We start from the raw sequence: 25,741 nt of genomic DNA on the forward strand, positions 1-25,741 counted from the left end.
AATAACCTCAGATATGCAGATGACACCACCCTTATGGAAGAAAGTGAAGAAGAACTAAAAAGCCTCTTGATGAAGGTGAAAGAGGAGAGTGAAAAAGTTGGCTTAAAACTCAACATTTAGAAAATGAAGATCATGGCATCTGGTCCCATCACTTCATGGCAAATAGATGGGGAAACAGTGGAAATAGTGTCAGACTTTATTGTTTTGGGCTCCAGAATCACTGCAGATGGTGAGTGCAGCCATGAAATTAAAAGACGCTTACTCCTTGAAAGAAAAGTTATGACCAACCTAGATAGCATATTGAAAAGCAGAGACATTACTTTGCCAACAAAGGTCCATCTAGTCAAAGCTATGGTTTTTCCAGTGGTCATGTATGGATGTGAGAGTTGGACTGTGAAGAAAGCTGAGCGCTGAAGAATTGATGCTTTTGAAGTGTGGTGTTGGAGAAGACTCTTGAGAGTCCCTTGGACTGCAAGGAGATCCAACCAGTCCATTCTGAAGGAGATCAGCCCTGAGATTTCTTTGGAAGGAATGATGCTAAAGCTGAAACTCCAGTACTTTGGCCACCTCATGCGACGAGTTGACTCATTGGAAAAGACCCTGATGCTGGGAGGGATTGGGGGTGAGAGGAGAAGGGGACGACAGAGGATAAGATGGCTGGATGGCATCACTGACTCGATGGACGTGAATCTGAGTGAACTCTGGGAGTTGGTGATGGACAGGGAGGCCTGGCGTGCTATGATTCATGGGGTCACAAAGAATCGGACACAACTGAGTGACTGAACTGAACTGAACTGATGATAGGAAATACGACTTTGTTCCTAGTCTCTCCAGGAGCACATGAAGGTACTTAGTGGAGAACAAGGCAGCACTTGAAGAATATCTTGATTTCTTTTCTCCCTGCCCCAGCCTCCAAAGAAACTTTGGATTTGAAGAGAATGGTGACTGGGAGCTTTTGGGTAAATATAGCACACACTGCATTCTGTGGATCTACTCATTACATTTTTTCAATACTAGATGAGGAACCCTTTGAAATAGGGGCTTGTTATAAACTCTGTATTCTGTGTATTCTCAGAGATTGTCAGAATCTCTGTATTCTCTAAATCTCCATATTCTGTAGTGTCCTGCCCCATACTTGGCAGGTGCTCAGTAGCTGCTGAATTGATTTGAAGGCATTTCTTCTCCTGTTCCCTCCCTTGAGTCAGGCTAGTTTCTCTAGAAACCTTCTATTTCCTGGGGGAAGAGTCTGAAAGCTAGTGAAGAGGAAAGGGCTGTATCTGAGCATTGGCTGTCAGTGGCATCCCTTGGATCCAGAAGCCCACAGTTCTTAGTATTAGTTGACTTTTAGGGTACACATACTTTCAAATATATGTTCCTTTGTTTGTTTTCCTATGGGAGGGCAAATATGAGGAGTCAGGGCATGGACTGGGAGGTTAGAAGGTGGACATTCCTGAATGGTTGTTTCTTTTTACCACTTCCTTGTGAGAGAAGTACTAACTGGACCCTGAAGTACCTAGACGTCCAGAGGAGAAAGGCTTGTTTGCAATGTTGGGCACTAATGGGGGTCTTTATCCTTGGAGTTTTGTGGTTGGCATTAGTTTCATTCTTAGCTTTCCCTCCCACTGAGTTTGGCAGCTCCAACTTGATTTCCTTTTATTCTCCAAATGTTTTCTAAGGGGATAGGGAGGGAAGCAAGCCACATATGTACCTTTGTTTCTTGAGCCCTTAATAGGCTGGCTGGGAAGGTCTCCTTCTTCTTTCTTCTTCATACATGCCTCTTGCTCTTCAAGACCAGATGTTTGAGCCAGAGGCCTAGGGATCAAGCTATCACTGACTCAGCCCCTGGTCTGGGGCATGTTATTGAGGGGGTTCGGCTTGGCACAGGTCCCTTCTGGTATGTGAATGAGCCTTTCAGAAATAGATGGTTAGTAGTCTAAGCTTATTATTTCCCCTCCCCACCAATACCCTTACTTAGGAAGGGAATAGGCTACTGTGTATGATGATCTGGTCCAGTTTTTGATTAATTTTCAGATAAGACTCTTGCTGCCCATCTTCTATGGAAAGTAGAATGTGAAGGAGCTATTGGTTCAGGTTTGAGGTCTTGCAGATAGTGAATGGAGTTACTAGTCTAGTCTAGCAATTAGCAAACTTGTCTGTGAGGCCTGATTTTTTAAGAAAAGGCTTCACATTTTAAAAGCATTGTTAAAGAGAATAAAAGAGGACTATGCAACAGAGACCATATGTGGTCCATAGAAACAGTTTGCCAACCCGTGATACTTTATACTACCAATTTATTATACACCAATTTCTCATAAACTCATAGTTTCTCTTTCTTGAGCCAAGCACACGGTAGGCCTTTGGCTCTTTTGATTTATGACTGAGATGTTTGTAGCTAGCCTCTTCTGTGTTGGATGCTAACTAACAAATCCACTGTATCTCCTTCTGTTGTATACTTGGTGTCTTAGTCACTAGGGGTTAGAATTAGGATTGTATTCTTCTTGGAGGAGAAAGAACTTGAAAAATGATGCTCTCCTCAACCTTTCTCTTCCTGTGAAAGACTTAGCCTTTCATCTCAGATGGCCCCAAATCTTATAAGTAAGCAGCTCCTGTTGATGGTAATTACAGAGATTTGAAAACAAAAATCACAAAAGTCCAAAATTGAATACGACAGGGGATTCTGGAGCTGGGGCTAACTCTTCCTGCTCCTCCCCCTCACACTTCATCCTTGGCTATTTTGCCTCCTAAAATCAAACATAACTTTTTGAGAAGGTGCCTCCTTTGTGTTCTTTCCAGACTATGCCTGAACAGAAGGAATCCTGGGTACTTTTAGAGTAAGATACTGAGACTATCTGTTGTAGGGGTGATATCAGAGTGTAGCTCTTATCCAGACAGGAAGGCATTCTAAGCTCCATCTGGAGCCCTTATATCCAGTGTTCTGGAGATTTGCATTTTGTTAACTGTTGTGTGTTTATGTGGGTACATGCCTATTTGGGCACCCATGCCAATTCTTGCCAAGTGCCTGGGAATGGAGAGAGTATGGTGCCAAGGCTGAGTCATTCTCTTGGAAAAGTCAAGATTATAAGGTGTTGCACCAGATCTGCTTTAGAATGTTTTCTCTTCTCTCTTTTGCTGCCCCTACCCTTCTCCAAACACACCTAGGATTGTAGTTCCCCTGTCTATGCTCCTTTAGACCTGGACAGCTCAACCATTGAGCTTCCTGAGGGGTAACCAGGGCTGCTCCTCCTCTCTCCTTCCCTCCTGTCCCCAAAACCCTACACCTCTACCCAGCAATATAGAAGACTTGTGGAATGGGTAAAGATGTTCTGACTCTTAGGGACTAAAGCATATTTGTGAATCGTCAGTTAATGAGGTTAACTTAAATGGTTTTAAGGTGACAGTTAATGGTGAGCATTCCAAGTAGAGTTGCCTCATGTTTTTCTCATGACTTCTTTGGGAAGGTGTCTGGTCAGTATTGTTCAAGGTGACTTGAAAAAGGAGGATGGTAGCCATAAGATAAATTAAGTGCACCAATTGTATAGAAATATTTTCAACCATTATTTATAGCTGCATGACCCTGAGTAAGGTATTTAGCCTTCTGAATTTTAGTTTTCCATCTTTATTTTTAAAATAATTTTATTTATTTATTTTTGGTTGTGATGGGTCTTCATTGCTGTTCAGGGGTTTTCTCTTGTTGGGACAAATATGATGCACGGGTTTCTCATTGCAGTGACTTCTGTTGTTGTGGAGCACAAGTTCTAGGTGTACAGGCTTCAGTAGTTGTAGGACGTGGGCTCTAGAACCCAGGCTCAGTAGTTGTGGCCCACGGGCTTAGTTGCTCTGTGGCAAGTGAAATCTTCCCGGACCTGGGATCAAACCCATGTCCCTTGCATTTTTAGCCACTGTACCACCAAGGAAGTCTTTCATCTTTAAAATGGAGATAAAAATGATACCCACTTACTTGGAATTCAGGAGAGAGAAAAGAGCTCATGCAGGATGTCTGGCATATTGAAGGTGCTTGATAAAAGCCCTATTTCTCTTAATTTATTTAATTGTATTTTGCTCTCTTTAAGTATTTGAGATAAAATAATTTTAGGACCCTAGTTTAGGCTTTTCCTCTAATTTGTAAATGTGCTCCCTGTACTGTAGTATCTTTCACTGCAGCCTGTTGAGGGGAAACAGTATAAGAATTTTTGTGGGTATATCTTTTGCTCTGCAAAGAACCTCAGCTCTGGGGAGCCTTGAAAGTCCCAATATGAGGGAGTAGGGTAAAGGAGAAGAGGTATTATGAGACCCAGGTTAGATAGGATGGTTGTGGGATGGGTAAAAGAGAGAATGTGCAGAGGGGAAAATGGTTAGAGGAACCCTTACTCAAGAAGGCAAAACAGTTTGTGGGTCCCTGCCCCTTTGCAGAAGCCAGGCAGCCATAGCTGAGGCCCACCCCAGCCCTTGCTGTGCTGGTAGCTTTCACTTCCTGTGTGTGTGTGGTAAGGTACAGGGGGAGGTCTTAATCTGGTCACCCTTTCAGATATGCCTGTGAGTAGACAGGCTTTCTATATAGACTGAAAGTGGGTTGTAATGGGATCTCTCAAGATCTGGAGAGTGGTTCCCCTGAGGTTTGTGGAAGTTAGGATAGGGAGTCCTCATTAAGCTAAGCTGGTACCTTAGTGGGACTGTGCGGGAAAAAAAGCCAGCTTCCAACATGTATCTTGTATATTAGGCCACCTTGTCTGGCTTTGTCTTCAGGGATTTCTGTCTCTGCTTGTGGCACACCCCTCCCCACATCTGATGAACTGCTGTTCAATACTGTGGAAAGGTCTCTAGTGTATTCTCTTCTGATAGTTTCTGGCAAGAAGGTCAGGGAGCTGGGCAAAGAGGCCTTGACCCTTAACTTTGTACTTTTGGGAGGGATTTCACGAATTGGAAATTTTCCTGTGGCATTTGAAGGGCCTACATCGTGTTTCTTTCCTCTGTGTCCTTGTACAGGCTATTTGTCTACCTGGAATACCTTGAGCTTCACTTTCCTTTTAAAATATTTTCCCTGTGAAAATATTTTTATCATTCAGGACAGGTCTGCTCTTTCTCTGGAAACCTGCTCTTCTGCCTTCTCCATTATAGCCTGGGTCCCCTTTATGTTTCCACAGTTCCCTCTGATTACCTCTATCACTGCTTTTGTTGTACAAGAGTATGTGGTACATACTCATACTCAGTCACTGTCATGTCTGACTCTTTGTGACGCCATGGAGTGTAGCCCGCCAAGCTTCTCTGTCCATGGGACTTTCCAGGCAAGAATACTAGAGTGGGTTGCCATTTCCTCCTCTAGCCCATCTTCCCAACCTTGGCATCGAACCCACGTCTACTGTGTCTCCTGCATTGGCAGGTGGATTCTTTACCACTGAGCCACCTGAGAAGCCCTGTGCAACATGGCAATTCCTCATTTACTTACAACCCCTCCCCTACAAGAAATACTCTCACACGCTTACTCATTTACTTTCACATATGTACATGTGCAAACTTTAGAATCATCGTCTCATGGCCTGGTCCATGCTGGGTGTCTTATAACTTAGTGGTGTGTGGAACAAGCATGTGTATATATGTGACTGTCAGGAGTGGAGGTCATTTCTGAAACACCTGACGTAGGTAAGAGTTGGCCCTATTTATTTTTCTAGGCCTTATTAGTATTATAGGTAAAGTTTTGGGCTCAGTTTGGATTATGGAACATTATCTATTGCCTGGGAGGCTGCTGGGTAATTTCTGTAGAGATTGTAGTGGGCCTTTTCCCTGCTGCTATCTAAAGAAAGTAAACCAAAGTTAGGGTAGGGGTGCTTCTTACTCTACCTGAAGAACTCTGATGTATGTATGTATTTGGAGTAAGTGGTTTCATGCATGCTTACCTTAGCATTAAGGGGTACAAAATTTGTAAGTTTCTGGTGGTAGGGGTGCTAAAAACCCTGGTATTGTTGGTTGGGTAAAGTTAAACAGTTTCTACTGGTCTTAATAAATGAGTAGCTGAGCTTGTGGTTTGGAGGGCAAGATGTGGCTTTATCAACTCAAAAAATACAAAGCCACCTTTTAGAGAAGTTATGTTAACTGTGTAGGAACCATAACTAATAAGCTGGATGTCATGTCTCTGTTCTCTTACTGACTGCTCCCCTCACTGTTCCCTAAAACTTTTCTAAAAGAGTCATAGATGCACAGAACTCAAGGGCATTACTTGGGCTCTCTATAACTCTGCTTTTAGGAAGGTGACTATAACAAAAGTGAAGACTGTGGCTACAAACAGAGGTACCCTAGGGCAGGTATGATACCACATGCCACTTTTCAGCCTTTAACACATCCACTGGAAATGGGTGCTAAGAGTTGGTGTTTCCATAAGGATAAATCTTGTTCCTTGATGAGTGCTAGCGTTAGATTGGGCTGCAGATTAGGTGTAAGAAAGCAGCAGGCTGGTTGGGACTGGGGATGATTTGTTTAGGGGTAATTGACCAAGTTCTCCCATATAAACCTAGCCTGGGATTATACTCACTGAAAGTCTGCACTTAGTGAGGCAGCGCTGTGGAATGGCATCTGCCTTCTGATTTCTCACCCTGTATGAATGAGGAGACCCTCCCTGAACATTCAGATGGAGTGTTCAGCCACATTCTTTGCTACTTATAGTCCGGGAAAGGAAGACAAGGAGGAGTCAGGATGTCAGCTGGTTAGAGAGGAGTGAAGGGAAATTGAACAATGAGTGGGCTCAGACTGGTATCCTCTCTCCATTTCTTCCTCTGATCTTGTTGGAAGAACTGTTTCTACTGGCCTGAAGTCATTTTCTTTTACCCAGTGGCCAAAGCACTCTAGGCCCATTAAGACCCTGTGCAAATCACGTTGCTTTAGCAGAAATGTTGATACTGGCATCTAAAATCCATGTGTAGTGAAACTTCAGTGATATTTGGGATCCTTTTAAAAAATTTACTGTAGTTTTGCATTTCCTGGTTCATTGATCAAGGAAGAGCATTGGCATGTTTTCTTTGTTTCCAAACATAGAAGTTGCCAATTTGTGTTTCCTCAGAAAATTCATTTTTCCAGAAGTACTTTGGACCATCACCATCTTTCTGTAGACATGGATCCTCCAGTGTGGAAGATGCCCCCGTGGTTAGCTGGTCACCCTTCCTGTCCTTTTCTGTGAAAGTAGGAGGTTACTGCAGATTTTTCAGCTTGATCAAGCAGATTACTCCAGCTCCCTCCCTAGTCAACCAAAGCCTCCTCCAGGGAGGGGAAGTGTGGTAATGACATTATCTTTCCCCAGGCAGCCACATGTTCTCTGAGAACAGGATGTGGGGAGGGCTGGGCCCCAGTCACAGGGTATGGGGGTGGGCGCGGGAAAGTGGGCTGGTAGTGTGGCCATGTGGGTTGATGCCTGCCTCCTTGGCTTTGAGAGGCATGAAGAGCCCTTCTGTTCTCAAGTGTTAATTCATGTGTACACCCACCCACCCACCCACCTACTCATGACATGTCCGTGTTCTTACTCTAAGAAAGAACTGTAAACACCTATGAGTGAGGACCAGCTCTTCAGGCTGGAGAAACTCAGTGGCAAGGAGTGGGTGGGCTCAGGCAGCCTGCTGTAGCAGCCCATGCCTTGTGACTCTGTAGCCATAGGCCATTTTGGCAAGGTTTTGTCTAGGGAGCTGGGCTCCAGTAGAGAATGTGGTTGCTTTGTTGCTTCTTCCCAGGACCTTGTCAGTCTCCTCCCTACAGATGGGTCTCTAGCACACTGAGGCGATTTTAATGTTCAGTTTGCTTTTGGCCCCGTCCTCTTCTTTTCCCTGCCCCCACTACTTCTGCTGGGGACCTTTGGAGATGTGCTGCCTGGGGTGGGGAAAAGAGGATGTAGCTAGCTTCCTGTGCAAGGGAGGGTGGGGCGCCCGCCTTCCTGCCTGTCTGCCCACCCTCCCAGCTGCCAGTGCTTGAGGAACCGACTGTAGAGTTAAGTTCAGAGTCATCAGAGGCATAGGGGCTCTCTGGGGCATAGGGATGAGGCTTTGTTCTTCTTGGTCTCTCTTTACAGTTCTCCACCAACAGGGATTGCTGGGCTCCCTTTTTCTAGAACCACAAGGCAAAAAAGTACTTTTAGGCACCAACTGGTCCAACCATCTCATACCACAGATAGGGAAACTGAGCCCCAGGGAGTCTTTAAGTCCTCTAAAGAATTGGTGGCAGAGTTGTGTAGAATTTTACAAGGTTAGAACTGAAGCTCCTTCCCTTTCCCAAGCTGCTGGTCCAGTGGTTGGCAAACTGTATTTGGCCAAGCTGCTTGGGGTAGCCTTCCTTTGACCAGAACAATTCTACTTTTATGTACATTATATCTTGAAATTTCATGTGATTTTCTGTTTGGGAAAGTGAAGAGGCAGGAAGCTGCTGAAAAAACAAATAAAGTTGAAAACGACTGATCAAGACCTACCCAGTACAATTGGTCACACTCTGACCTAAGAGGAAGGGACTGTCTCAAGATCACTGGTCCACTGTTCCTGGCTGATTGCTTCCAGCTAATAGTGTGGCTCCCTCGACTATAGGAAAGATTGTTCCCATCCTGTGTTGCCTTGATCTTCTCCCATCCCAAGGAGACCCCCTCTTGAAGCACCCTGAGACAAGAGGTGCTGCTGCTACTGCTAAGTCGCCTCAGTTGTGTCCGACTCTGTGCGACCCCATAGACGGCAGCCCACCAGGCTCCCCCATCCCTGGGATTCTCCAGGCAAAAACACTGGAGTGGGTTGCCATTTCCTTCTCCAATGCAGGAAAGTGAAAAGTGAAAGTGAAGTCGCTCAGTCCTGTCTGACTCTTAGCGACCCCGTGGACTGCAGCCTACCAGGCTCCTCCGTCCATGGGATTTTCCAGGCAAGAGTACTGGAATGGGTTGCCACTGCCTTCTCCAAGACAAGAGCTAGAGGCCATTAAATTTATTGGATGAAATAAATGATAGCAAGTAAGCCTTTGGAAGGACCTTCTTGCAACCTTAAATAAGAGAAAATTGGGAGGGCAAAGTTCCAAGTTCGGGGGACCTGGGTTCTAGTCCAGTCTCCTTTACACTTGGACAAAGTGCCATTTGCCTCACTGAACCTCCATTTCTCCTGTCTATAAAATAGTGCTGATATGTACTCTGCCTTTTGTACAGACTTGAGTTCAGCAAGAGAATGCATGTGGACAAGTGTCTTTTTTTTATTGCTTAACTGATTTTAATAACATGACATAAAACTCTTACACTTGATACAATTGTTATGTAAAATACATAGATGAATACTGTCTTCTTTTAAAAATATAAAATAAACAAGACATGAAAGTAGGCAAATTTCCATTAAGTGAATGAAAAAAGTTTTAAAAGTTTTGCTTTCCATATCATTTGAAGAAGGGAAATTATCATTTTAAACAATATTCAAGTTTATTAAACAGATTTTTTTAAGTTTTATAAAATGTTTACCTTTCATCACCTTCAAGGTTTATGTTACTCCCAAATTTTGCATGTAACTGAACTTTTCAAATCTGCTAATACCTGCTGAATTGATTCCACTATGGATTCTAAGGTGTCAGTTTCTTTTTTTTTTAATTTAAATTTATTTATTTTAATTGGGAACCAATACAATATTGTAAGGTGTCAGTTTCTTCTTGCAAATTTTTATTTACTTCTGCTAACATTTCTTGTGTTTAGAATGGCTAATGAAAACATTACCAGTCTGATAAGGTATCACTAAGCAGTCATCTGTAAGCATGATATCCTCACAAACATCTTCTAAATTTTGGAGTTATTTCTTTTTTACTTCTGTTTATTCCTTTAGTTCTATGATTCTACTTGTATTCTGTGCTAATTTGTGTATTGTAAGACTGACATCTGCAACCACCTTCTTCATGGTGGCTGCCATCTTGGGCATCTTGAGAGTCCCTAGCCTGTCCCCAACTTCAACCTGTTCACATCTGTATGCAGATACAAGGCTTGCTCCTCCCTCTAGAGCCCACACTGTCCGTCATATATTTGTAAAAACATCTTAAGAAAGTGCTGTGGTTTCCTTTGTAACTTTCCAACCCATTCCCTGATCTACTCCAGTGTCTCTCCTCTCTTGTTGGCTTCATGTCACAACCCTGGGCTCTGTACTCCTTGCTTTCCTTGGTGGTACATACACCAAGTGCACTTAGGTGCCCTTGTTTGGCCATTAGTTGATGGAGGAGCCCTTTGGGTCAGCAACCTTTTTTGTTGATAAGAGGGACTTCTTACTCCCCTGGAGAGCTGGTAGGAAGGTCTAGGATGTGTTGCTAGTTAGAACTGGCTCTTGTCCAAGGTCATGCAACTAAAAGATGGTAGTTGCTTCCCTTCATTGAGACTCAGTTTTCTCATTTTTAAAATGGGCCTACAGATGCTTCCTTTATATGTACTGATAAATTTTTCACAACAGACTCTCTGGTGAAGCCATGATTTGTACGGTTTACCAACCCCAATGGTATAAATACTCTCACCACTTGTTGTTCAGTCACTCAGTTGTGTCCAACTCTCACCGTGGCCAATTTCAAACTACCAACACAGGGTCCTTGAAGGAGGACTTATACAGAGATCAGCTCTAGTGTAAGTTGGTTCCAGTGCACTGTTATTGATTGCACCTATCTGAGAGTCCCTAGCCTGTCCCCAACTTCAACCTGTTCACATCTGTATGCAGATACAAGGCTTGCTCCCTAAGTTCCCACAGCATCTAGGAAAAGGAGAGTATCATTTAAGGTCTGCTCCTTGCCTAAGATTTTGATTGAGGCTCTAATTAGAGTATTTTTGATCAATGTTGTTGGGCTGCTGAGGTATTTGTACCAGTTGTTTCCTTCCTCTGTCTAATTCTTAACTAGATGGGAAGATAGTGGAAGGCTCTGGACAATGGCCTGAGGGTTTGGTCATTCCAGAAAGCACTCAGCTTTCTGTTTGAAATCCCAAAGCCTATCCTCCCTCTCCTGCCTGTAGAGCCTGCTCCTCTGGGTTCTAACCTGAAGGTCCCAGCTATGAGGATCTCTGGGCTAGAAAGTATTTTGGAGGACTGGAGATCTGGTCTGACCTCTCATCTCATCTCAAGAGAATCTATGCTAGGTGATGTTTCTTTAAACTTCCCAGAGGATAAGAATCACCTGGGACAAAACTACTGCTTTCCTAGCTCTTCCTCTGAAGTATCTTTTTCAGTAAGCTTGGAGTGGGGTCCAGGAATCTAGGTTTTTAAATTAGTGCCCCAAATGATTCCCAGCAGTTAAGTTTGGGAAATACCACATTGCCACTGCACAATCCTCTGCCACGTGGGTGTCATTTTGTCCATTTTGCAGGTAGGAAGATTGAGAGATCATGGCTTGTTTTTGGCAAAGCTCGATCCTGCCCTCAGGTTTTTAGAGTACATAGCTATGTTCCTTCTACAAGAGAGGAATTACTTTAGTATGTAGAGAAATTGCTTTAGTATATAGAGAAATTACTTTAGCCCCTGATCTTTTGTAGAGGTAAGCTGCATTTAACTCTGGAGAACCATTTTCACTAGGGCCACTGGCCTAGATGTCTCTGTAGTTACTGCTATCTACTTGGCTTTGTTTCCCTTCAATCGAGGATCCCTCTGCCCATATTGACTGTTGACACTAGTCCTTGAGAGGCTGTATTCCATGCCAGAGGTTCCCAAATTTGGCTGGGCCTTAGAATTATCTGAAGCTCTTAAATTCTGATGCCAGGGCCCTGCTTCTTATATAATAATAAACCATGATCTCTGTGGGTAGGGCCAGGAAATCTGTCTTTAAAATTTTTCCAAAGTGATGCTGATTAGCCTATCTACAGACCCAGTTTGTGATTTTTCTGGATACCAGCTGAAGGAGTTTGGACGTTTTGGTGGGTTGTGTTGGAGGGCTGGAAACCTGTGTATATTAATGGGACATAATTAGAGAAAATGGCAAGGCAGAGCCTAGGATGAGGAAAGAAGAGCAGGTATCCTTTAAAAGGACAAGGTAGCCTAGGTGCTCTGTTGTGTTCTGCCTCACTTCAGGGCTCTGATTCTTGAGGGGATATCCCTATCCCTCCCAAGAGAGAAAACATTTAAAATAATACAAGGATGTGTGTGTTTCTGCCTGATATGCATGGCTTCAATTGTCTAACCAACTAGAAATCTAATCATATTTTAGAGTTTCCCCCAAAATCAAAGGGCCCTTAGGCTAGAAGGGCCCTCTGCAGGTTTTCTTGGCAACCCATAGCCCTTTTGTGTAGTCAAACCGGCTTTTAGTTCAAATTATTCTGGAGCGATTGAATATTTGTAATAACATGGCTAAAAATGGAGGCGCTAGTAATCATCACATTCTACTTATGATATGCCAAGTACTTTCTTGTCTGTTATTTTTAACTTAAATCTCCCAATAACCCTGTTGTGAGGTTGATATTATTAGGTTCATTTTTATATATTAGAAAACTGAGTTCTAGAAACAGGAAGGTAAGAGAGACTCTAAAGCATCTTTCAGCTGTACCAAGATTTATTTCTCAAAGAACTAAGACCATTATTTCTAGGATGAGGACTCCAGTTTTGTGAGTCCCCTAGATGCCAGGTTTGACTGTTGGCATACCAGCAAGTTTGGCAGGAAGCCAATCATAGCTTAGCTCTGGGACGGAAAACAGAGCTTTTTTTTTTTTTAATATTGGAGTATAGTTGACTACTATATATAAAATAGACAACAGTGTGCTAGTTTCAGGTGTACAGCAAAGTGAATCACTTATATCCACTCTTTTAGATTATTTTCCCATATAATTCTTTACAGAGTATTGAGTGCTATATAGTAGTGTGTGTGTGTGTGTGTGTGTGTGTGTGTGTGTGTGTACGCATGCACTCAGTTGTGTCTCTTTGTGACACAACTGTAGCTCGCCAGGTTCTTCTGTCCATAGGATTCTTCAGGGAAGAATACTGGATTGGGTTGCCATGCCCTCCTCCATGGGATCTTCCCAACCGAGGGACTGAACCCAAATTTCCTGCATCTCCTGCATTGGCTGGTGGATTCTTTACCACTGCGCCACCTGGAAAGCCCATATAAGTAATGTATATATGTTAATTCCAATCTCTCAATTTATCTCTACCCCTTCCTAATAACCATACATTTGGAAAATAGAGCTTTTTTATTTAGCTGGAAGCCTCCTCTTGCCCCTACATAGTTGACTGATCCTGTCTTCAGCAGTTTTTAACACAGGACAGGGCAGAAAGCCCATGAGTAATGGATGGAATCCAAGCTGATTCTTAGGTCAGCTCCAGTGCCCTTCAGAGCTGGGATGCTGGGGGTTGCTGTGGTGTGTTTCTGAGCAGAGAGAATAGAGCCCTCTTCTGGTGTTCTGCATAACTAGTGTCTCCAGGCAGCTGCAAATGGTCTGTGTTTAAGTCTATAAATACTTCTTGTGAAACTTGTAGGCAGGAAGCTGGGTTAAGCAGGAAACTGATGCTATTGACTGAAGCCCTGCTGGGTGTGGCCCCAGAGAGAGGCTTAATCCATGTGAGAGACTTATTAATGTTAGGCCCTCTTTCCTTTAAATTCAGTGGCTTCAAAGTTTTATGAGAATTGAAGAATCTGTTGTTCTTGGCTACCTGGATATAAACCCATTCCTCCAATTCCTTGCCTCTTTCCCTGCTGTGTCATCTTCACCCTCTGTACCTCCCTGCTCTGTCCCCAACCTCCAGCTTGGGTCTTGGCTGTACCTGCTGCCAGAGACCTTCCCAATTAATTGCTATTTGTTTTAAAAAGAAGCTGTCCTAAAACAGGAGACCTTTTAGTTTCCTTCCTTGTGGTTATAAAAGGTTTAGTCTCTCTAGAATGAGTGATGGTGAATGTATCAGAGCCTAAAAGTTAGGCTTTCCCTCGGTCATAAACTAGACTTCCATTCAGTGTCCACTTAGAGTTTTTAATGGAAGCAAGCTGGTTCTGCCTTCTCCACATAGTCTTTTCAGCTCAACATCCTGATTTGTCTACTGTTTTCTAAGTGCTAGGGTGTTTCTATTGCTTATTATGGTCAGTGGATCAAGAGCAAGGCTTTTAATCCTTGCTCTCACACTGTCCAGCGGCTGTGTGACCCTAGGCCAATGCTTCCCCTTCTTTGGACCTCAGTTTCCTCAGCTGCATATTGTAGAATTTGAATCAAGTGATCTCTGAGGTTCCTTTCAGGTCTGATAGTTGGGGATTCTGGATTATTTATTCTCTTGGAGAATAGGGATGAGAAATTCAGAAGGGTTTATTCTGAAGGAGCCAGATGAGGTTCTAGGATGAGTAGATTGAAATCTTGAGGAAATTTAAAGAGGAATGGTCATGCTAAGGAGCGTATGGGACAGAACCCTGTGCCTAGGAGAAGAGATGAGTTAGGGTAGGGGGTAGGGGTATGGTTTGGCTGAGCTGATTTTGAAAATAAGTCCTGGAGTTAGGTATAAATGGTGAGGAGCTAGTTTCCTTCCGGACCTTAATGTGTTGAGAGGCAGAGGGGAACTCTACCTCGGTCTCAGGTTAAGCAAAAGGCTGTGCAATTAAGGCTGGATTAATAAGAAAGCTGTAGCTTGCTAAAGTTTCTGATTGTTTATCTCCTTTTTAGCTTTGGTCTCTGTCCTGAGCTCTCCTCACATAGCAACAATGTAATTATGTTCTCATTGTTAACAAAGGTTAGTTTTGTTTGAGGTTGCTCCCCCAAATATAACTGGGCAAGTAACACCCAGGGTCCAATATGCCCTTGTCTCCCAGTTGAAGTGATTCTTAGGGAAGGTGACTGGGTCAAAGCAAGTTAAAGGGAACCATTGTCTCCCATGCCCTTTGCAGCAGTTGGAGTAACTAATCGGAGAAGGCAATGGCAACCCACTCCAATACTCTTACCTGGAAAACCCCATGGACGGAGGAGCCTGGTAGGCTGCAGTCCATGGGGTTACGAAGAGTTGGACACGACTGAGCGACTTCACTTTCAGTTTTCACTTTAATGCATTGGAGAAGGAAATGGCAACCCACTCCAGTGTTCTTGCCTGGAGAATCCCAGGTACAGGGGAGCCTGGTGGGCTGCCGTCTGTGGGGTCGCACAGAGTTGGACATGACTGAAGTGACTTAGCAGCAGCAGCAGCAGCAGCAGCAGCATTAAAGGTATGGGTGTGCATGGGGTCCAGGTGGTCTCCTTTCTAGAACCTACTGGGGAAAAGCATGGCATAGGAAGAGTTAACCCTAGGCAGGTTTTGCTCTCTGTGTTAAGTAAGGGTCTGGAAATGGGCAAGAAGAGGTCAGAACAGATAACTGTACCACATCCCACTTCCAAGTCCACGGGAAGAGGCTGAGTTGCTGGGAAGTGAGTGAGTCAGTGGAGAAGAAGGAGGGGAAGGGAGAGGGGGAGAATGCCTCCTAGGCTAGAGATTAAAAGCAACCCTTGTTTTACCCCTTATGGAAAACAGATGCTTGAGTCAGTGCTGTCATCTCAAGAGCCAAGACAGACCAGGCCCTGCCCTGCTCTGGCTCTAGTTCTGGCAGCAGGAAATGGTGGATGCTAGAGCCTAAATAATGGTGAAAGGCAAATTTGAGTCACAATGTAGTGACTGCCCTCTGTCCATGGAAGAGACTGAAGTTCTGGGGTTGCCCTAGTAGGGCTCATCCTACCTCTGGCCACACTTTTGCACTTACCTTTGCCTTCTCTATAACGGCAATGCCACTGAAAGCCCAGAGGACTTGGGCCTTTGAAGAATGGGGAGGTGGCAGGTGAGAGGTGAGGTCATTGAGCTCAGACTCAATTGGGCTGACTCACAAGCTCTGCCCTGGCAAGGGGGCCTTCCCAAGTAATGCTTCACAGATGTGCCCAGGTTCCCTTGTACCAGAGTGTTTGGGCCTTAGCCAAAACAGTTGCCAAGGCATTGTCTGAAGTCAGCAGTGAAATCAGCATGACCAGAGAGGTAGGTGGAGTCAAGGATGGTGCTCTGGAATGTCCAGAAGGCCTGTCTTTACCACTTGTTGGCTGAGTAAATGTGGTTTCAGTGATGTTAAGTTAGACTGTGAGTGAAGGGGCTTGGCGCATTGTTGTTAACATAGTTTGTTCGTTTCCATCTTTATGTTACCTGCCTCTTTGTTCATCAGTTTCCTTATTCATGATGTGGGGTTGGTAATGCCAGTTCCTTCTAGCATACAGGTCCATTGTCCAGACAAGTCAGTTTATTTGACTGTCTCTGCTTTGTCCTCTGCGTGTGTGCATGCTCAGTTGTGTCTTGACTTGTTGTGACCCCATGGACTGTAGCCCACCAGGCTCCATTGTGCATGGAATTTTCCAGGCAAGAATATTGGAGTGGGTTGCCATTTCTTCCTTCAGGGGATCTTCCCGACCCAGGAATTGAATCCACATCTGTTGCATCTCCTGCATTGGGAGGCGGATTCTTTACCACTGCACCACCTGGGAAGCCATCCTCCAAATTCCTCTCTGGTAAAGAGCCATATTGTAGTTCAGTAACATGGAGCAAATGAGAGGAGACTTTGCCCCGATCTCCTCTCTGTGGCCCAGCTACTGCTCATGTGGGTACTCTTGGCCCTAGGAAATGAGAGAGTTCCTTATTTGAAGTTGGCCAGGTCTAGAGGGCAAAGTTCCCCAGCTGTTGCTGTCAAGGCAGAGGTAGGTAGTTATTTTCTTTTCTAGGCCAGCCAACTGGGGACACAGGAGAGATCCAGTTTGTTGAGGGCTTTGGATGATAGACTACTGAGATGGGCTATAGACCAATGAAGGGCTTGCTTGGGAATTGTCTGTATTCCATTTTTCAATAAGTAACAGTGGATTTATTGTTCTTGGGCTAGGGGTGGGTGGGCTAGTGTATATGAGTGACACCCCCCCCCACCACATCCAGACTCTTTCTGTTCCGTAAACCCTAAATGATTTCATGAAACACAGTTTTCAAGGACAGGCTTAGACAGGGCCTTAGTTCTTTACTGGGGACCACATCTTGAAATACTCTCTCACCCAGGCCAGCTCATCCATTCCCGCTGAGCTGTGGGGCTGCCTGGGAACTTTCTGCTGACTTTGGAGGCTTTATTTTCAGGTTCTTGCCTTTCAAGCTAGACTACCCTCCTCTCTTCATTGATACTGAAGAGGCCAGGCCCAAAAGGAAGGCAGTGGGTGCCCACTTGTGTGAGCATCCTGTGTGGCAGTGGATCTGGGCCTGCAGCTCCTTGTACACATTTGGGTCCCAGATTACTGTTAAGGAAAATGAGAGATTTTCTTTGATCACCACTCCTGCCCTATACCTATCACCTTCAGCCCTGGTCATGCTATTACCCTTGCTACCCCTACTGCCAACACACTGAAAATCAGGAGAACACAGACCCATGATCCTGTCTTCAAGACTCACATTTTATTCTGAGTTGAGTGGTGGCAAGAATAGAAGTCCCTTTGTGTTGTGTTTGCTTTTCTTCCTAATTTTTTAAACCTAAGATTTTTTATCTCCACAGTGAAGTTCAGGGAACCACAGGCTGCTTTCCCTTGAGATACAGCCACAGTGGAATGACAGAAACTCTGAGCAGGGATTCTGGAGACATAGGTTCCAGTTTAGTTTCAACTGGACAGCATCAGATTGAAGGAGAGCTCTTTCTTGTTCTGGGGCAATGCTCTATATATGATACAGGAAGCATGAACAGTTCTAGCCTCTCTGACATATTTATCCCTAACCCAGACTGAGTTCTTTTCTACCAGTTGATTTATTTAAGAAACATTTATAAACAAATATTTCAGTTAAATATTTGGAGTTATGGGCCAGCCCCTGAAGATGGTAGATTGGTATGACTCCTTTCCATCTACCTTCCTGGCCTCTGTGCCCACTCTTCACCTTGCAGGCCTCATTTACCCTGGAGGAGCTCTGAATCCTTGCATCTCTGTCTCCTTTGGGGCCATTGCATTGTGTCTCTTTCTTTACCTGGGACATTTGGGTGCTCTTCCCCCCAACTCTCACATTCTCCCTTTTTCAAAATTCTTATCTTTAGATACCCTGCAAATACCACTTTGAACTGTGGTTCTGTATTTCTACAAAAAAGTTTCTTCTGTTCTGGTATGGTACTTCTCAGGGTTTCCCTTGTATGTAATAATTTCCCTGTTATTCAGTAAGTCCTTAGGGTCAGAGACTGATTCTATAGCTCTACTGCAACCATAGTTCCCTAAACATAGTATTCCATTAATATTGGGTAAACTGAAATAAATTTATAGAGAGCTCCTTAACCTGGAGTCCTTGGGCCTCCATGAAATCTATGGGTATAATTTGAAGTGGGAAGGATCTATGAAGATGGATGGAGGAAAATTTACATATTTGTTTTCACTGACTTCTCACTAAAATTTAACCCTTCTTTCAGTTATGAATTTAGGCCAAAAAAAGGCAGTACCTGTGACTTTGTCACCAGAGGAAATCTAAGATACTTTGATATTACAGTTTAGTTACTATAGATTTTTCAGAATATCATTTATGCTGAAGACAAGATTGAAATTACAGTAGTAATAACTAATAAGAACCAGTGTTAGGTAATTATATAATATAATAATGAAGAAGTACATATTAAATTTTGGTAACTATTTCAATGTAATTGGTCTCTTTGTATCTACTTTATTTCATGCATTTACAAATTTCTGAGAAGGCAATCCATAGACTTCACCATACTGCTCAGAAAGGTCCGTGGCACAAAAAAGTCAAGATGTAAAATGTTCCCATCTCTGAGTCTGTATACTGTGCTATATCTATCTCTTGTATCTCCTTGCTTAGTACTGTTCATTTAGCCAATATCTTGTGAGTACCCACTGAGTCTTAGGTACTAGAGAAAGTGAAAGTGAAGTCGCTCAGTAATGCCCAACTCTTTGCGACCCCATGGATAGTAGCCTGCACCAAGCTCCTCTGTCCATGGGATTTTCAAGGCAAGAGTACTGGAGTGGGTTGTCATTTCCTTCTCTAGGGAATCTTCCCAACCCAGGGATCAAACCCAGGTCTCTCACATTGTAGACAGACACTTTACCATCTGAGCCACCAGGGAAGTCCCTAGATACTAGAGAGGTAGCTCTAATTAAGATAGAAGCCTCAAAATGAGGATTAAATTTCTCAGTATACTAAAAGGGCTGTTGTCCCTTTTCTACTTTTTATCTGCCAAGTCATTGGTGTTTTGAGGGCTCCCCTAACTCAGCTCAAGTGTGATTTAAGGCTAGATATTGAAGCCAATATGGATGTGAGAGTATGGATGTATGGATGTGAGAGTTGGACTATAAAGAAAGCTGAGCACAGAAGAATTGATGCTTTTGAACTGTGGTGTTGAAGAAGACTCTTGAGAGTCCCTTGGACTGCAAGGAGATCCAACCAATCCAGCCTGAAGGAAATCAGTCCTAGGTGTTCGTTGGAAGGACTGATGTTGAAGCTGAAACTCCAATATTTTGGCCACCTTATGTGAAGAGCTGACTCATTTGAAAAGACCCTGATGTTGGGTAAGATTGAGGGCAGGAGGAGAAGGGGACGACAGAGGGTGAGATGGTTGGATGGCATCACCAACTCAGTGGGCAAGAGTTTGGGTAGATTCCAGGAGTTTGTGATGGACAAGGACGCCTGGCGTGCTGCAGTTCATGGGGTTGCAAAGAGTCGGACACGACTGAGCGACTGAACTGAACTGAATTGAAGCCAAATTCTAGTCCATTGGGCCTCATTCTCCCTACCTTATGAGGGTCCATTATATGGAGGTCACTGGATTGGCAGGGAGCCTAGGTAACACTGAGTCAAAGTGACTAATCTTGCCTGCTGTCTCTCACTGGGGTACTTGCCTTACTTGTTCCTGCCTTCATGGCCTTTCCTGTCCCATTGTCAATCCTGAAATAGATTTCCTCCTTGGCTCCCTGGTGAGATTTATTTACAAAATTGTTCCCCAGGCCTGGTCCTCATCAGAATTGTTTAGCTGGCAAAATTGCTGTCTGGCCCCCTCTTTCCCACTAGCTGACCCCTGTGCTCAGGAAAAGCCCATAGGTATTAAAGACTCATAAGGCTTAATGTTTTAGCTACTCCATGGGGATTTGTATCTTTGGCAATTCTACTTTTATTCCCCTCCAACAGAATAAGTAATATGTGAGCATCCTAGAAATGTAGATTAGTTTTCTTTTTAATTTAAAGAAGGGAGGATGCATTCATAAGATCACTACCCAAAAACCAAGACTGACAAGTACTTGGGTATGATTCCAATAACCTCTCTTTGAATACTTTTTTATAAAATTGAGCTCATGAAATCTTGTTGCTTACTCTTTCTTAATATTACTGAGGTGTTTTATGTGGGCATGAAATAATCATTATGCATATTTTATTTGACCACGTGACAAGCCATCATATGGCTATATCATATAGATTACCTAAGCAAAATGTCCAACAACTAAAAAACTTAATCTTTGGAGGTTCTAAAGGGAGGAGATATATATATATATAACTAAAGGGAGGAGATATATATATACCTATGGCTGATTCATGTTGAGGTTTGACAGAAAACAACAAAATTCTGTAAACCAATTATCCTTCAGTTAAAAAATAAATGAAAAAACCTTAATCTTTGGTTTCTTTTAATAGAGGCATTTTACACTTCGATGTAAGAGAGATTTGACATGTTGGCTTAAATTGTGAGACTTGGACTTAGATCTGAATTCAAACCCTGTCTTCCCCACTTACTAGCAAAGTAACTTTAGACAAATATCTAAGTCTTCATGCCCAATGTGGAGATATCCTGTTTCACAGGATGATTATGATTATTGGGATAGTACATATAAAGTGCCTAGTGAGTAGTGAGTCTTCATACATGAAAGCCGCTGCTTATTGTTACTGTTAATACTATTACCACTGCTACCAAGTTTTCAGCCAAAGAATCCTATCTCTACTGATGAAATATCAGCTATCATTGACTTTGGCTAGATGATCTATTCCTAAGAGTAGAGGGTGCTTTTTCTAGTACGTATGAAATACTTTGTGTTTCCATCTGGGCCTGTCCCTGTCCCTTTTCCCTCTGCTTACTTGGCTTTGGTAGCACCTCTGTCCTGCTCAAACCTATCTCTGTTGAGGGCCCTTTCCTCTCTTGTGCCTAGGGAAACCAGTGAGACATATATACAGGAAGTGTTAACAATGCAAGACAGTATATAGAACCATAGACATCAGCACTGAAATGGCTATTGGAGATTGCCTAGTATAATTGACAAACTCCATCTCCTGCACTCCTGCCCTTGCACAGGTGAAGGGAACTAAGGCTCAGGAATGGGATAAGATTTATTCAAGGTTGTAGAGTAAGTCAGTTATGGTGCTAGGCTTGGAATCCAGTGTTCTTTATCCTGCCCTTAACTTGCCTCTATGAAGACCAGTGCTGTAGATAATCCAGGCTATAGATCGGAGGTGGGGAGAGAATGCTGTGGGCTTGGAGCTGGCTGATGTAGGTGGAGAAGGCTTCCTGGAAGAAGTATAGCCAACATTTGTTTCCTTTTGATAATAGGTTTATTTGCATTCATTTATTTTCCTCTTGATAAGCACTGCCTTGTAGCAGTGGGGGGTTTGTCTTCAGTAAACTGGTTGGGAGCAGAGGGCTAGGTTACTGTTTGTTTTAATGGTCTCCCTTCCTTCACACCAGTATCTAAATTCCATAGGTTCCTGCACCTTAGTTTCTTCTCCTGTGGTTGGACAGAGACTTATCCCAGGCTCTGTTGAGCATCAAGCCAAACAACTGACTTATCTCCTTTGATCTAATCCTAGATCAATGTGCGTGTGACCACCATGGACGCTGAGCTGGAGTTTGCCATCCAGCCCAACACCACCGGGAAGCAGCTGTTTGACCAGGTAAGGGAGGACTTATTGCTTCTTAGCCTCCTACTTCTCCCAATAGCTTCCACTTTCCCCAAAATGCCCACTTTTGAGGAATCTCTTCTCCTACTCACTCCTCCAGCAGAGGTCAAAACAAAGGCTGACCTCAGCCTTAATGAAGTAGGCAAATTTTAACTCTGGAAGCCTATATCTTGGATGGCCCCAATCAGTCCTATCCTTGGGGCTAAACATGGGAGAAAAGAGAAGCAAGTAGGGTATGACTGTGCTAGATACTTTAAAAATGTCAGCAGGCAGAGCCCTTCTCTCAACTCTGAAAGATATGTGATTCTTCTCTGATTTAACAATGAGGCTCAGAAATTAAATAATTTTATTGCACTCAGTTGGTATCTGCCTGGGATTTGAACCCCACATTCTTGTCACTGTACAACATGGCTTCTGTCACTTGGTTTTTCTTCCCACTAGAAGGAAACCAACATATTCTCCCTGTAGTAGTGTGCTCTATGTACATTTCCCTCAAGGAATATTGGGACTTAAGATACCACAGTGGGTGAGAAATGCAATAAGAGGATACCTCAGCTCCTATAAACTTGACATGGAGATAATACTGAAGTAGTCATCCCCATCTACAATCCAAAGAATGTCCCTTCATTGTGAATCACCATTGTCAGAAAGGATGTGCTATATAACAGCCAGGTGGGGGCCATAGAATCCAAAGGAATGTGCCTTTTGTGACCAGACTTCCAGGAGTAAAAATGGGGCTCTCATTTCCAGAGACTGGAATCCCTCCAGACAGGCCATTATCCTACTTCCACACCAGCCTCTGGCGAGGTGAGAGTCTGACATTGTCCTGGATGTTGGGACCACATGTCCCCTTAATGGATTTTCCATGCCCTCCTGCTTCCCTTTCTCCTTTGCTCTCTGTGTACTTCTGCTGTCGGAGCTTACCCATACTTGGGAAGGGAAAGGAGGAAAGAGATTATATTCAAATAAGATCATTCTATTACTATGAATACATCTGACTGGTGAGAGGAGAGGATGGAGATGGGCATGGTACAGGGCTGTTTTCCATTCAGATCTCTGTGTAAAAAGAAGGAAAGTATGGCTAGAAATGTGAGACAGTTTGGGCATGTCTCCTGAGTCCCTGATGTCATATGGTAGAGTACGAAAATTGCTGTCTATGGCTAATACAGATGAAAGTTAACATTTTGTCAAGGGCTTCCTGTATGTCAGGTACTATGCCAGGCATTTTGTAAACCATATCACTTGACTATCACAAAGCCCTGTGAGTGCAGGGATTAGTACTAGCCCCATTTTACAGATGAGGAAACAAAAATCTTCATATTCTTAGCTAGGCCCTGGGAAAATTTATTGAACCTTTTTGGGTTAGTAGTCTCATTCCCCCACCACGTCCCCCACCCCAACCAAAGTGCATCTAATGTCTACCTCACAGACTTTTTGTGAGATTATGAAAGAGTCTATTATTTGTATCTCACTTGCTACCCAGTGGCTTGTAAGGATATATAAAATTCAAAAGGATAAATTAAAATAGGTGAGAAAGACTATAAGAAAGTGCATATAGAGAAGAGTGTTATGTGAAGCATCTGACGTATAATAGAGATGTAATAAATGATAGCTGTCAAACACCGTGACACTTCTTGTCTGATTAATCAGATAGAGTTGAGAGATCGGCTTGAAGATCCTCAGCATATGTAACTGGATTTAGCTGGAACTTGCTTCTTCTCTGGAGTTTGTTTTGTATCAAATGTTGTAAGGTAGTCATTGATATTTAATTTGAGAAAGTAAAAATTAGAGGAACATTTAAACACACATTTACTACAATTAATGTACTGGCATTCATATAGTTCACAAGTGATTACAATGCTAATCTTGAATATGACATTGCATTTTGATTATATTAAAGTTTTGCCTTCTTTTGCATGCAGGTTTTATGTTGGAAAGCTTATAAAGGGATAGCCTAGTGAACTAGAAAGGGCACTAAATAGAAAGTTAGAAATTTTGGGCCTTATGGCTGGCTCTACCACTAACTCTCCTGATACCTTACACAAACCTTTCCCCTCTTTGTGCTTCAGTTTTCCCATCTGTACAGTATCTAACTGATACCTCAAATCTGGTTATCTCTCAGAAATTTATGGCACTTATTTCTGTAATCCATATTTGTTCTTTCCCATTTCTAACCCCACTATTTGGATTTCAGATGACCCCTTTCTGTAAAAAGGAAGGAAATGCTTCACTTGAGTATGATTTGCAGTTGGCATATACCAGGGAGTGGGGAGGGCAAAGCTGCCTGACAGCAAGGACAACTCTTCCTGTATAGGCTTCTTACTGTCCCTGGGACAAAAAGGAGAAGGTATCCATACCATAGGTAGGCTGTTGGGCCCTTTGCTTCAGACGGGAATATCATTCTGGGCAGCAGCTGTAGAGAGGAGAGTATGAGCCAATGTGAATTTTATAGTCCAGATAGGAACCAGAGGTTCCCTCAACCTCTGCCCAGACTCATTTCCAGAGTTCTATGCCTAATCTCTCTCAAGTAAATGACACCATCCCCTGCCTTCAACACTGGGGTCTTTGTCCATTTGCATTGGATGGGGTAACTGTGGAGGGTGAGGAAGGTATAATTTAGAGACTAGGGCAGAAAAATCTTTGAACAAAGAAGTTTATTAACTTCAAAAAGCCACAAGGCCAGGTTATTCTTTGTTAGTGTTTGTTTGGTTTGCGTACTATGGATGTGGTTCTGAGGGAAGCCCATATGGTAGGGATTCTTGGCTGGATTGGTGTGCTAGTTCTGAAAGCTACTACTTCCCCAGAAAAGCCCTTGCGAAACTTGAATCTTTCATATGGTTAGAGACAGGAAAGGGAGGAAACCGCGAAGTTCATGATTTCCCAACCAGGAAGATCAGTGTTTTGAGAAAAATCATTTAGTGAGTACCTACTATGGACTAACTTTGGCTCAGTGTTTTAAACCTTGCAGTGACCCTGCTTATAAGAAGTAAAAGAACACACTCTAGGTTATATAGTTAGTAAATTGTAATATGGAGTTTAAATTATAGCTCTGACTGTAAATAAAACAATACTTTTCCCTACTGTGCTACTCTGGGGTGAATGAGCCTGTTTGGCTCAGAGAAGACTCAAGAAGATATGTATTCTCTGTCTTGAGGTCACTGAGGTGCTATCATTGGAAGGAAGGGGCAATCATGTTCTGTGATGTCAGAAGGAACAGAGCTGGGACCCCATAGGTGAAAAGTACAGGACAAAAAGATTTGAACTCTGACACAGAATTGAGCATCTGGCACTCTCAGGGCCAAGGCAAGTCTGGGTGGGAATCCTCAGACCGGTGCATGTTCACAGGCCACTGGGGGGGTTTGATCTTTTCCCTCTCTCCAACTTGATGAGGCATAAGGGAGGAAGTCTATTATGTTTGACCTTCTTTCTGGGAGATTAGGGGCCTAGGAGAAAGGAGCTGGACTCCTTGAGAGGGACTGACAAAAGCTTTGGGGCCATCCTGGAATCCAGCAGTTGTCTGGCTGATGACCAGAGAGGAAGCTGACTGGAGACGAAGCACTCTCCTTGGCACTGGTGATAAATAACAGGCAACAATGGGACTCCATAGCTTGAAGAGGCCCAAGGCATGGTGGGAAAGGGAAATGGGGCCCATAGTTCTTCTCACTTGCCTTTGTCTCTTGTCAGTGCGGAGGAGTGAGAACATCTAGGGATGAGAGAGAGAACATTTTTCTATAGCAATTTTTGTCACTTAGCCCCATTTCTAAAACCTGAGCTTCTTCCAAGGGCTCATGATTACTTAGGTGGCATAAGTTCCACTTTAAGAACCCTCTACTTGTCTCCTCCTCAGCCATGGTCTCTAAGCTCTAGCTCTAGTCTAGCTCTACCTGTCCCCTCCACTTAAGGTTTTGAGCTGTGGAAAAGAGGTG

At 43.4% G+C, this 25,741-nt stretch overlaps 1 protein-coding gene across 1 annotated transcript in view; it reads left to right on the forward strand.

Annotated features, from left to right (window-relative positions):
* Nucleotides 1-25,741, forward strand: part of MSN (moesin) — a 72,478-nt gene that overhangs the window by 26,638 nt on the left and 20,099 nt on the right. The window contains exon 2 of the mRNA XM_086390124.1: nucleotides 21,726-21,809. Within this exon, the coding sequence (XP_086246250.1) occupies nucleotides 21,726-21,809 (84 nt within the window). The remainder of the gene's footprint in view (nucleotides 1-21,725; nucleotides 21,810-25,741) is intronic.

This window comes from Bos grunniens, chromosome X (assembly GCF_055505025.1).
Source record: "Bos grunniens cultivar Pamir isolate PY7600 chromosome X, Bosgru_T2T1.0, whole genome shotgun sequence".
In the NCBI taxonomy this organism is placed as follows: Eukaryota; Metazoa; Chordata; class Mammalia; order Artiodactyla; family Bovidae; genus Bos; species Bos grunniens.